At 33.5% G+C, this 13,779-nt stretch overlaps 1 protein-coding gene and 1 long non-coding RNA gene across 2 annotated transcripts; both read right to left on the bottom strand.

Annotated features, from left to right (window-relative positions):
- Positions 1 to 2,966: 2,966 nt before the first annotated feature.
- On the bottom strand, positions 2,967 to 3,904 carry LOC128291632 (uncharacterized). Its single transcript, XR_008281436.1, has 2 exons — positions 3,765 to 3,904; positions 2,967 to 3,242 (listed from the first exon to the last, which is right to left on the bottom strand). It is a non-coding gene; the product is annotated as an uncharacterized LOC128291632 (long non-coding RNA).
- Positions 3,905 to 5,649: 1,745 nt separating this feature from the next.
- Positions 5,650 to 13,342, bottom strand: LOC108459420 (uncharacterized). The gene is made up of 24 exons (XM_017758786.2): positions 12,754 to 13,342; positions 12,577 to 12,648; positions 12,431 to 12,474; positions 12,231 to 12,342; positions 12,064 to 12,135; positions 11,667 to 11,729; positions 10,902 to 10,979; positions 10,710 to 10,802; positions 10,431 to 10,550; positions 10,156 to 10,242; positions 9,851 to 10,060; positions 9,716 to 9,763; positions 9,272 to 9,526; positions 8,831 to 8,937; positions 8,371 to 8,615; positions 8,139 to 8,207; positions 7,981 to 8,045; positions 7,699 to 7,868; positions 7,444 to 7,522; positions 7,015 to 7,270; positions 6,834 to 6,879; positions 6,341 to 6,449; positions 6,108 to 6,170; positions 5,650 to 5,977 (listed from the first exon to the last, which is right to left on the bottom strand). Exons 1-24 carry the CDS (start codon positions 13,072 to 13,074, stop codon positions 5,897 to 5,899), a joined length of 2,865 nt encoding a protein of 954 aa, XP_017614275.1. The 5' UTR covers positions 13,075 to 13,342; the 3' UTR covers positions 5,650 to 5,896.
- Positions 13,343 to 13,779: the final 437 nt, after the last annotated feature.

Consider the following 13,779-nt stretch of genomic DNA (forward strand, 5'->3'; position numbering starts at 1 on the left):
GTATTTTTAACCCGGGTAGGATATAAATAGATATTTGTACTAAAAGGAAATAAGAAAAATGAAGTCGTAACATATAAATCACAACTTGTAGCACAAGGATTTTCGCAAAGACCCGACATTGATTATGAAGAGACATATTCTCCTGTGGTGGATGCAATCACGTTTAGATACCTTATTAGTCTGGCAATATGTGAAAAACTTGACATGCACCTAATGAATGTTGTTACAACCTATTTGTATGGTACATTTAGAGGTGTTCATAGGCCGAGCTATCCGGCTCGACTCGAAGGCCCTCCCGAAATGTGGGAGGGTTTGGGAAAAAATATAGGCTCGAAAAATGGACTTGGAAAAAAAAATAAGGCCCGTTTAAAAAATGGGTCAGGCCTCGGGTAAGGTATTTTTAGCCTGGGCTCGGCCCGGCCCAGTCCAGCCCGAATCACTAAAGGACAAAAAAGATTTATATTTTTTTTATTTTTGAATGCTATTTTCTTGTTGTTTTCTCTCTATTTTACTACCATTCTACTATTATGTTGCTACTATTTTGTTATTATTGTTTAGATATTGTATAAAACTTATTTTATTGTTAATTTTGTTATTATTTTAAAGGCATTTGTTATTTTTTATTATTAATTTAGAGGCATTTACTTGTTAAGTTGCATCTATCTTAGTGTTTTAAGTCTACATATTTTTAAAATTTATTTTAAATTTGTTGGGAAATATTTATTTTGATGTTTTTAGTATTTTGATGTATTATATATATTTAAAAATAATATCAAAATTAATACGGGCGGGCCAGGCCTGGGTTTTAGTATTTTTATCTAGGTTCGGCTTGGACAAAATTTTAGGCCCGTTTTTTAAGCCCGGCTTGGCCTGAGCCCAATAAATGGGCATATTTTTTAGTTGAGCCTGGCCCGAACCCGGCCCCTGCCCGGCCCATGAACACGTCTAGGTACACTTGATAGTGAAATTTATATGAAAATCTTAGAAGGATTTAAAATCCTTAAAGGATATAGAGTTTCCCGGGAAAATTGCTCAATCAAATTAAAGAAAAGTTTATATGGATTAAAACAATCTGGACGTATGTGGTACAACCATCTTAGTGAATATTTGTTAAAAGAAGGTTATAAAAACGATCCAATCTGCCCATGTGTTTTTATAAAAAGGTTTGAATCAAACTTTTTAATAATTGCTATTTATGTTGATAATCTAAATATTATTGGAACTCCTGAAGAGCTTCAAAATGCAGTAAATTATTTAAAGAAAGAATTTAGGATGAAAGATCTTGGAAAAAAAAAAATTTGTCTTGGCCTGCAGATCGAGCATTTAAAAGATGGAATTCATGTCCATCAGTTAACTTATACGAAAAAGATCTTAAATAAATTTTATATGGATAAAGCACATCCATTGAGTACCCCGATGGTTGTATGATCGTTAGATGTGAAAAAAGATCAATTTCGTCCTTGTGAGAATGATGAAGAGTTTCTTGGTCTTAAAGTATAATATCTAAGTGCCATAGGAGCATTGATGTATCTTGCAAACAACACAAGACCTGATATAGCTTTTACTGTAAACTTATTAGCAAGATTTAGTTCTTCTCCAACACGTAGACATTGGAATGAAATTAAACATGTATTTGGATATCTTAGAGGGACCATTGATATGGGGTTATTTTATTCAAATGATGCAAAATCCCTATTAGTTGGTTATGCTGATGCTAGATATTTATCGGATCCACATAAACATCGATCTCAAATGGGACATTTATTTACATGAGGAGGTACTGCCATATCATAGCGTTCGACAAAGCAAACATTGCTGCTGCCTCTTCAAATCATGCTGAAATAATTGAAATGCATGAGGCAAGCCGAGAGTGTGTTTGGTTAAGGTTATTAATCCAACATATCTAGAAGATATGTAATTTGCCTTTATAGGAAAATATGCCAACTATCTTATACAAAGATAATGCAGCATGTATAGCTCAATTAAAGGGTAGTTATATCAAAGGTGACAGAACGAAACATATTTCACCAAAATTATTCTTCACCATGATCTTGAGAAGAAAGGTGACATAGAAGTTCAACAAATTCATTCTAGTGATAATTTAGCAGCTATTTTTACCAAGGCATTACCAACTTCAACATTTGAAAGACTACGAAACAAGATTGGAATGCGTCGACTCAAAGATATAATGTGATGTCTTCATTAGGGGGAGTCTAAAACACGTTGTACTCTTTTCCTTTAACCAATGTTTTGTCCCATTGGGTTTTCCTGGTAAAGGTTTTTAACGAGGCAACTTGTAATAGGAGATTGTGTTGTAACGTCCCCCTACCCGAGATCGTTGCCGGAGTCAAGCAGGAGACATTACAAAACTTATCTTAGCACTTAAACAGTTTTCGTAGTAAACTATCCATCTGTGTCACGGTCGCTAAAAAAATCATATCTCGAGTTACGAAACTTGAAATCCAATTCTGTAAATTTTTCCTGAAACTAGACTCATATATCTACTTACTAATTTTTTTCTAGAATTTTTGGTCAAGCCAATTAGTATAGTTTATTAGAAAAAGTCTCCCCTGTTTCAGGGTTCGGCTACTCTGACCCTTGTGCACTACGAATCAAATTTATTCCTGTACAGAAATACAATAACTATGCCATTTGTTTCAATTAAAAATAGACACAATAAGGAATCCATACATATAAAGTTTGAGTCCTAATTCTTAATACAAAATTTATGGTGAATTTCTAAAGTAAAAATAGGGAATCCAGAAATTTCTCTAACCCTGTTTCACCAAAACGTAAATATCTCATAAAATACAACTCTTTTACTTATTTTGTTTCTTCCATATAAAAATAAATTCATTAAGCTTCAATTACATATTTTATTCATCATCTAATTCACTTTATACTATTTTGGTATATTTTCAAAGTTGGACTACTGTTACTGTCCAAATCTGTTTTAGTATAAAATGTTGATAACTAAGTTTATAACATCTTCATTTCTTCTCTCTACAATATTTACCAACACTTCCTCTTATTACTCTTCACTAACATATCAAAACATACCATACTTAAGGTTTTGGTAACATTTACAAAACATACCAAAATATCACTTAACAACTTAGATACTTTCAAAATGACCAAAAGACATCCTAGGTACAATGCCATTTTCCAAAAAGATAGAAACTTCACCAATTTGAGTTTGGGGATCGGCTTGTATGCTGAGTCCTTATACTTTCGTACCTAGCCTGCGCATGGAAACAAACCGTATGCTGAGAATACTCTTAGTGATATTTCTATAAACAATAGCTTAATCAACTTTAAAACATGGTAATTCAAACACATTATTACTATTATTCAATATCAATCAGTACTTTAATAATCTTTACTTTATTTACCCTTTTTAACATAACTCGGACACTGACGGATACACGGATCCAACCCACACTCCAGGATAAGCACATAGTGCTTCATCGGAATAAATCTGGAACTTTAACATTATAGTACACAAAGTACTTCATCGGAACAAATCCGAAACTTTAACAGTAGTCGACACATAGTGTCTCATCGACTCAATGTCGGAATATCCCAATACTTCTAATTCCTATGACATGTCAACTATATCCGACTAGCCCGATTAATCGTTAATAGGGTATTCAAAATCACATTCATTTCAATATGGTAAAAATACTTACCTCATTCACATTTTCATACAATATAAATATCAAATATAGCAATAACGATTAAGCTCGGTTTATAGAAATACAAACCACTATTTATCGAATTTAATCGATATCTTCGTTCACTTTCTCTTTTCCCTTCTTTGATGACGTATCCGGTGCTACTTTTGCTACTAACAATCATACAATTAAAAATCATCAATATATTAATTCATAAAACACATTTTCACTTTCTACCAAACTTTTACAAAAATTCCAATTTCGTCCTTTTTCCATTACTAATCTTTTTTTCTTTAACTTAAGCTTCATATTCTCTTTTAATCAACTCATTAACAATTTCTAACTCATAAAATTCATTATAAAACATAAATTTTGAGCTCTATTCAACTTAGTCCTTATTTAAACCTAACTTAGAAATTCCTTTAACTAATCACTTCTAACTTCAATTTCTATCAATTTAACCCATAAAACCTCAATTTATTCAACTAAATCAATATGTAAAAATTCTCTATTTTTCTTCATTTTAACCTCATACATGTAGAACTTTGAATTAGGCATCCATAAACATAAAAATCATAAGAAAATGAGCTAAAACAACTTACCAATCAAACTTTAGGGCCTTAATCCTCAAATTTTCCTTTTTTATTTCTTTCTTTCTTTCTTCTTTCTTTCGTTTGCTCTCTGTTAGTCTTTCTATCTTCTTTTCTATTTTATCAATTTTACTTATTATACTATTATTAACCTATAATAAATATAAAACTAACATGTGTAATAGCTATAACATAAAATATCTTATAGCTATTACACATATATACCAACTATTACACACATTATTCAATATTAACACACACATGGCACTTAGGGTCTAATTACTAGATTAGTCCCTTTTACTTCTTTAATCTATAATTAAACTTTTATTCCTTATGCAATTTAGCCCTTTAAACTAAATTCAAGCTACTTCACTTAATTAAACACTAGATAACCATTCAACTATAATTCATAAATATTTCTATTAAATATTCATGAATAAATTTCATGGAAACAGTACTCAAGACTCAATTTCCGATACCGTAACTTTCGGTTCATTACATGTGTACTCTTTTTCTTTCATTAGGTTTTTATTCCACAGGGTTTTTCCTAATAAAGGTTTTAATAAAACAATGTTTTCTCTAATGGACATCCAATGGGGAGTGTTATAAATAAATGTGAATGTCCATATTCTAACCCCCCTCATTTATGAGGTAAAACCTCCCATTCATTATGCAATGTTTAATATATGCGTTAATGAAGAACTTAAGTAAGCTTCATTTATGGTATTGCATTGAATGTTAATTACTTATAAATTATAAATAGAATCTTTACCGAGTGAAATAAAAAATGAGAAAAATTATCTTGTATTTTCATCTACTTTTATTTATTGTTTTATTAATTTTTCTATAACACTTTTAAGATTATTAAGTTTTAAGAGGTATTTGGATTTAATGATTAAATTTGGGTTTCGGTATGTAAATGAGTTATGGGCTTTTAAAATGTCAAAATCGAAAATTAATTGAATAAACCAATTAAATCGAATATAAAAATTAAAAAACTGAATAAACCGAAAAATTTAATGGTTTTTTGGTTTGAGTCAGTTTAGTTTAGTGTTTTCAATTTAGAAATTTTTTTATACACCCCTACAGGTACTAATTTGTATTGCCTATACGAAAAGGTTCAATGGTTATTACACAAATTCTTCAAGGGTTGCTTGGTTTTGCCTTTATAACTTACTCAGCCATCTCCAAAGCTTAATCCATAAACTACTCGTTCTAATTATCATTTTTAGTTATGTCAAGTGCAAAATGCTTGATGTTTGATCGCATAGTCCAATCTTGCTTAAATTATAATTGTTAATCGTTCAAAATAAATTGAATCAAAATAAAAAAAATTAATATAATCAATTTTCTTTATTTTTAAATTTTTATAAAATTTTAATAAATTATTTAATTAAAACCGAACCAATCGAATAAAAAATTGATATTAAAAAAAAAGAGAAAACAAAACATAGGCAAATGAGAAAAGAAAAGAAAAGAAAATCATTATTGTATTTGAGTTTTCATTTGAGCCTCATCTACTCGCTGCTACATAAATAACTTGGCCATTCAACTTTTCACAATTGCATTTCACTCCTCATTCTTCGGTAGCACTAGGAAGATTCATCTACCAAGCGTAGTTAAACACCACTTTCACACTACTCTCTCTGTGGCCAAATCAAGTAGTGTACGGAAGAACCGGTGAGGATATACAGGAGGCTGCTCTGCCAGTGCCTGAAAAATTATATAGTGCCACCACAACATAGATATGTTATATTTATATATATTTATATTGAAGCTATATGTACCAATTCTCTTGTTCCCAACATATTGGGAATTATATGCAGGATGGTTTTACTTTTACCTGATGTATCAACACAGTGGAAGGAGTCATTCCAGGCACCGTATTGACCTCTATGATCAACACCTGCAAATTTCATAACCAGGAAGATGCTTGATTCTAAGACATCGAGAGAGAAAAAAAAAAAGAAAAAAAAGAAGGGACTTCAAAGAGACCGGCATAGCATCGGCAGGCTTGAATTAGTTTTAAAAGAAAGCTAGTAAGGTGCACAATATAACATCATAGACGGAACTTACCTCTCCGCTATCAACATTAACAAATGTATCAATTCTTGAAAATCCTTCCAGTTGCAGGGTGTTGGCTATTAGCTCAATACGTTGTTTACATCGCCCCAGTGCCTCATTGCTGATCGAAGAAGAAAACTAACTAAATTGAAAGATCAATCCATGAAAAAAAAAAGAAAGTGCATGCCTTTGCCTTATAATAGTATCAGATATGCAATTAAGCATTACTGTAAGTGGGAACTGGGAACTAATATATCAATAATGAAGTGAGATGGATATCGTATTGTACTGTCTGCAAGGCAGGTTTAGTTGCCACTTAACAGGCACTTAACCTCATAAGTGCCTATCAGCTTCCAAAGTACTAAGAGGAATCCATAGAACCATATTTGCTAATCTATGGGTGGCAATATAAATAGCAATGTGAAGGAAGAGTGTTGCAGACAATGCTACAACAGTTATAGAAGCAAAGCAAAATTTTCCATAAGAGTAAAGAATCTTGACAAACCTAATAATTGACACCGGGGGAGGAGTCAGATTGATGCCGGTTCCACCTGTTAAGCAAAAGCATATCATTATTGCAGATAATGCACGCCATAGACAACATTAATTAGCTGTTCCATGTTACAATCAGGATGGAATCAGTTTAAATTAAAGGAAAAGAGGCATACTAATGAAAATGGACAAACCTTGGAATTTCTCCTCAAGTGACAGAATATCACCAGTTTCCTTGACAGTTATGCTAGGACTCAATGAGTGCATTGATCCCCGTTTTCCAATAACACCAACTGTTACTTCTACCCATCGACTGTGTTCTTTCCACAGAAGGCGTTGTGTTTTGTCAGAAACAGTTTTAGATGAAAGAACAATTTCATCCGTTTCCACAAAAGGTTCAAAGATCAAGAGCTCTGGAGGAGGGTTTGGCATCTCAATCATTCCATGTGCCTACACATTTTTTTGAAAAGAAGTCAAGTGTTTATAATAAATAAAAATAATAATATATAATATTTTGACATGCAATATGCAAGTGAAAAAAATGTTTTACTCAAATTAACATGTTGCTTGAAGAGTTATCACTTACTGCATATGCTAATCAATTAAGAAAGTCCTTTTTATACCTTTGAAAAACTATTAGGTGGAATTCGTAGAAGGCAATCATCCAAGGCTTTTGCATACACTGCAAGGTCCTCGGCACAGCTGCATGTAGGAGATGATTAGAATCATAACCATAATAGTGAATAAGGCCACACAGAACATTGTATTGAATAACATAGCTGAAAGCTCTAGCAGATATATAAAATTATGAAAATATCAAAGTCAAATGGCAAAGGTAAGTCAGTGCTCAGCATTGAACAAGGAAGATAAAAACCTACCACAATCTTGCAACACCAGTAGAGCATCCATCCCTTGCTGGCTTAATGCATAACGTTTCACACTGAAGCTTAGAGATTAGGTCATTCCAAGTCTGACGAACGGGCATTTTCAACAAATCTTCCTTTTTCTTCACAACTTTGTTTATGGTAAGAACTCCCTTGTCTTTTAGCTGTTGATTTCCATAGAGTTGGTTGCTTAGTAAACAACAATCTACTCAAACAAAAGGAGGCAAAGAAAATCTGTTTGAATTTCAAGTATCATATATCTATTTGCTAACATACATGTTCAAGAGCCAGAGATGTTGCAACTTTATCCATGCAAGTTTTTGAAGCCATTGCACCAGGACCTTCACGGGAAAAGAGAACCAGAAAGATTAAAATTGATTAACCATAAAAAGAACAGATAAATCTTGATATATAAAGAAGCAATGAGGATGAACCTGTATACAGAATTCCTTCAGTGTCCATCAAAAACTGAAGTGTGCCATCTTCACCTATGCCTCCATGCACTGCAATTACTATTAAGTTGGTCATCGAAAAAAAAAATGAAAATATATCGGTGTAATTTAAGAATTTTGCCGAATACACAATTATTAGGCTATCATTTCAACAAGAAATGGAATACATAATGAGCCATTCACCATTACTAAGTTAATAGCCAAGAAACTGAACCTGCAATAAAAACTGTTGCTTCGACTTCCTTGGCAAACTTGATCCACTCCTTCAGTGAATATCTCACAGGTAGCTCATCAGCTATATCAAATCCAGTAAACCAACCATGTTTCGTCAAACCTTCAGCGAGTTCATTCATCACTTGGTTTCTTAAGTGAGACGTCAAGGCAGCTCGAGCTGGCTCAATTGCCTCCATGCATGCATCAAGGACTTCCTCTGTTGTATGTCTCAACACAAGAGAGTACCTGCATGTAATAAAAAAAAAAAAAAAAGAAACATAATTTCACTTGTCAAATTAGATTAACAAGATATGGAATTCCAAGATTAGCTGCTTCCATGATAGACCAATGGGTAATAAGAAAAGGAAAATGGAAAGACCATAAGAAGGAAAAGTTATCCTAGAAAACTATGCTTTTAAAGAAAAAAGATATGTGGCTAGATATATAAAAGCTATACTTACGGTAATGACCAAACTTCAATGGAGTTCAAACCGGCGTCCTTTTTATCTGAATCTGTATTAGATGAATGGTCAATCGAGCGAGCAAGCAAACAGGGAGTTACATCAAGCTGTAGACACCAATATCTCATATCTTAGAAGGTACCATACCTATCAAACACTTGATCATGCTATAAATTAAAGGGTTTTGCTTCTTTTCTTATAAATCACAGAGTATAATCTCTAAGCTGAATCAGTAGAAGCCAAAAAATACAAGAACAATTCACAAATATATGAGAAAAGATTGGTAATTTATGTTCAGAGTTACCATAACCTCCATCTACTAATGCTAATTTCTTGTGTTAGATCCAATATTTTATAGCCAGAGATGATGTGAAGTTGTGAACAAATCTATTACCTATCTGAAATATAAGTATTATATACAAAGCAATAATAATAGCTTACATCATCAAATCCTTGCAAATTGAGCCAAACATTGGTTCCACTCATAAGGGATACTTGCCGCTCTGAAGTGTCTCCTCCAAAAAGTACAAAGACTTTACGAAAGCCTTCACGCCCTTTGGATGTTCCATTAAGCTTAGAGGAGTTTAAATTTTTCTGAAACTGACTTGATTTACTACTATATGTTGCCAGCTCAGGAAACCTCAAGCAAGCTCGACTGATAATGCTTCGCAGAATGTTCGAATGAGAAAATCCAACCTGGAAAAAAAATTGCATGTTTGGGGGTTTAGGTGCTGTCTGATTCAGTAAAACTAGAGAGAAAGGACAAAAGCTTCCATACTTAAAATACCATAAGTCATTCCATAATCATATAAAGGAGTCATAAGTAGATTTTTTTCCATGCCAGTTACAAGCTATAGTTAAACTTCTATATCAGTTCAGAAGTACCTTTGAAGCTTGCTGAAACAAGAAACTTGTCTGTTCCATCCCACTAATCTGACCGATAATAAGGAAAACGTGCTATGAGATATAAGGAAACACCAAACCAGACAGTAAAATAAAAAACCAGAGATTTGATCTTACCATGTTGATGTCAGTAAATAGAACCGTACCAAATTCTGTGATTCCAAATTTATCTTCAGAAGACGATAATGATTTTGTGGAAGAAGGCAAAAACCAGCCATCAATTCTAGCAAAATCACGCAAACCAAGCCTTTGAAATAACAAAGATGCACCTTCTCGGATATTTTTGATTACTTCAATAGGAAAACGAGGAGGGGTGTGATATGCAACCTTGAATTACAGAAATATTTGCGAATTAGGAAGACAATTATATTATTTAATCATCAAATGAGAAACTCAAAACCATAAAGGGACGCATTAAAGACCTGTTGTGTGGGAAGATACTTCCTTCTATAATTGAAAATTGCATCTTTCTCCCTTACATCACCACTACCTTGAAATTGAAGCTCCACCTGAGCCACAGATTCCATGTGTTAAATACCATGTCATCCATGTCAGCCTCTAAAGTGATAAAATTACTCATATCAAATTTCAAGGGAAATATTTTTTTCCTAAAATGTGGATAAAAAGACATAAAATTGCTGATAGAAAACTTATATCTGTAGGATATAATCCATCTTATATAGGTTTAATATGTTACCTCAGTTGGCAGTAGCACAACAGGTTGGCAATCAAAACCTTGGCCCACATCAAGAACAATGGCTGTGAATTCACTCCCTCCTTCGAGAAATAATTCAACGAGGACTCCATCATCGATTTCCTTTCCAAGAAAAAAAAAGACAGAATTCGTTAGTTACACTGATGGCTGCTTCAAAACAACATTTCTTAGTCAGAAATTATAGCCAGTTTCTCCTCCAGCACAGTCCAAGATTTGAGATAATAACAGTGGATTAATATTGTGTATGAAAACTTGATATACCTGTGAAATAATTTCATTAGCCTTTGTAAGTGAATCACTAACACCATATGCAACTGTGACGCCAATGCTTGAACCTGCTCTTGTTGGTTTTACCTAGAAAAATTTGTTATGATTCCAATACATAAGGTCTGTCAAATTTAACTCATTATGGATATATGTATCAAACTTTGTAGAGTATAAAGTATGACTTACCACAACTTTCCCGGAGTTAACGTCCAAATGGTTGCTTGCAAACCATTCAGATAATTCATCTTGATTCACTTCACTTCCCTAAAATACCATCAATATTTCAATAGCACACTGTATAAAAAGATAAATTCCAAAGTGCCTATAAGTTCTATTATTCAACAGATATGCATCAGTTCTAAAACAAGTAAAGAGATTGCTTTTAGAATTTCCAACACTAAAATACATGGTATACCCTCGATCAATATTTTCCACCTAAGAAAAAGATGGCAACTATAGAGGTTTACGATCCAGGGTTCAAGGAATTATCTTAGCATGTAAGTAAAAGCGAACCAGGTGAAGCACTTCGGTGCTTTTTCTCTTTGGAGTTTACAAGTACAATATGAATCATACACGACTAAAATCAACTCAATACAAAGCACAGCAGACTGAAAATCAGAATATGTCTAGACCTAGAACAAAATAAATAGTCTAGGAGAGAACCCACACATGCATTTGTGCATGGTCAAACTTGAATATGGACGCACTTTAGCACTTAACCTCCCAAAATCATCTTGAGGAACAATAAGATTGAAGTCAAAATAACAGGAAATCACTATAGCAGGAACCAAATGTAAGCCAATAAAGATTCTATCATCCAGGATAAAAGTCAAACATTTGAATATTTGCATGTGTGTTCAGCAGGTACTATAAACATGAGAGACTGAATAGTGACATATAATAAATAATTGATCTCAATAAAAAATGATCAAGAAAACTTAAGAAAGATACCTGCACTAAGAAACTAGGTACTGTTACAAATCCGTATTTGCTAAGGCCCACGGAGGCATTGTACTGCAATAAAATTAAAGAAAATGAGAATTACCATTACAGCCAATTAACACTAATCCGTAAGAGTTCTTCAGAATGAAATAATCTTTGTTAATATATAAACACAGGACACGTTATTAACGATCATAAAGAACGCCTGCATGTTCTTTTTACCACATTCAGCTATGGCGACAATACAATAACTTGTCTAGGACTTATTATAGGTTATCTAAATTGCAGATGACTAGCTAACAAATGCGAATGTTACAAGAAGTACAAAACAGGCTCCAGTTCTAGATTTACATAAGAAATACATAACTGATTAATCATGGTGATATGAGAAATAAAGTTTCCTCACCTTGTTAAATGCTTGTTGACACTCCTTGGATCCAGTCCCGACAAATGGAACGTTGTAGTTTTCCAACAGCTCCTGTATAGTCCATAACGTAAAAAATAAGTATACTACATAAAACATCCGAAGAAGTAATGCAAATATTTGTATAATGAAGAACCATAGTAATGCACCTGAATGCCACCATCTTCACCAAACTGACCATGTATTACAGGGAAAACTATGTCCACGGAGTCAGCTAGATGCTCGGCAAATTCAGACAGAGACTGGAAACCTTGGGCAAGACTGCAAAACATGGAGAAATTCAACAACCTTTCAAGACAATTTCAACATTAGTGCACAACTAGGGAAGAAGAGACATGAACTTGCTCACCTTTCGAGCTTAAAGTCAAAATCTGAAGGAGTATTGGAGTATACCTGAAGAGAGTGAGAATAAAGTTTGGTATTTGATCAAATGTTTTGCTTAGACAAGAGGTCAAAGTTTATATGCATTTATGATCATTATTAGAAAGTACAAACCTGAGCAGAGGATATTGCAAAGGCATTGAGATGAGAGTCAATGTAGTAGCAGCTCACATGCAAGTCCTCTCCCTGGAGTGAATAAAACGATAATAAGCACTAATGTATTGTACACGTATGTTGTGTATGTATGTTTGTAAGTATAGCGTATACAGTATTGAAGTGAGGTGACCCGACCTGTATGTGATCAAGTACTGAGCGAGCAGAGTTTAAGGAAATCCCACGTTCAGCTGATGGGCCTCCACATATAACCCCAACTCTCAACACCCGACTTTTGTCTTCTTTATCCACCAGCACAGCCTCCGCCACTTGAGCAGCGGCACGTGTGACTCTAACTCCCACTGTTTTTGACGACGACGATGACGAAGAAGCAGTCAGTAATTTGTGGCTGAAACCGGGAAGCAAGTTTGAGGAGAGATGAAGAGAGCGAGCAGCGTTGTTGGGATTGGCAGCACGGAGGAGGAGGGAGAGGGTGGAGCCACAAGCGAGGGACGTCATAACCGGTGGTGAAGAAGATTCCGAAGATACTGATCGGTTAGGCGATGACTAAAGTAGATGAAGAGAAAGAATATTGAAACATACATATAAAAAGTAAGGAAGTGGAGTTGGTGGCAATTTGTTTTCTTCCACTAATTTATTGAAATATTCGACGGCAGAATACCAAAGTTTTGACTCGTCTGCTTCTTCCTGGATTCTCCTCTTTGTGCTTTTATGATTCTACTTTTTCCATTTCTCAATCAATAGCTTATTATATCATCTATTTAGATACCTATATCTACTATTCGGGTTTAATAACAGAAAAGGTCAATTTTTAAAAATAATAATAGAAATGGATATTTTTTTACAAAATTGATGGGAATGGGCTAATTTTACCAAAACACGTACCGCTGGTGTTGTTTTCATGGTAAAATCAATAAAACGTTTCTAGTTCAGTGCTTTTTCCCTTTACTAGTAAAATGCATCCAGCACAGCGCGTTGGAAAAAAACGCATCCAACTCAGCGCGACGAGGAAAAATACGTCTAGATTAGCGCATTTCTCCTTGTATTTTTTAGTGTTTTAATTGTTTAATTAAAGTTTATTAAATTAGGGTTTTATTCTTTTAATTAGTATTTAAGGTTTACTAAATTAAGGTTTTAGTGTTTTATTTAATTTTTATTGTTTATTAATTAGTGTTTTAGGGTTTTAGGAAAAATAATTTTATT

Source organism: Gossypium arboreum, chromosome 4, assembly GCF_025698485.1.
Source record: "Gossypium arboreum isolate Shixiya-1 chromosome 4, ASM2569848v2, whole genome shotgun sequence".
NCBI classification, from domain to species: Eukaryota; Viridiplantae; Streptophyta; class Magnoliopsida; order Malvales; family Malvaceae; genus Gossypium; species Gossypium arboreum.

Coding starts and splice junctions, on each gene's coding strand:
- LOC108459420 (XM_017758786.2), bottom strand. CDS start 13,074: ATGACGTCCCTCGCTTGTGGCTCCACCCTCTCCCTCCTCCTCCGTGCT. Junction 12,649..12,753: donor CAGTACTTGATCACATACAG/GTCGGGTCACCT, acceptor TATTCACTCCAG/GGAGAGGACTTGCATGTGAG. Junction 8,616..8,830: donor ATTGAAGTTTGGTCATTACC/GTAAGTATAGCT, acceptor TATTACATGCAG/GTACTCTCTTGTGTTGAGAC.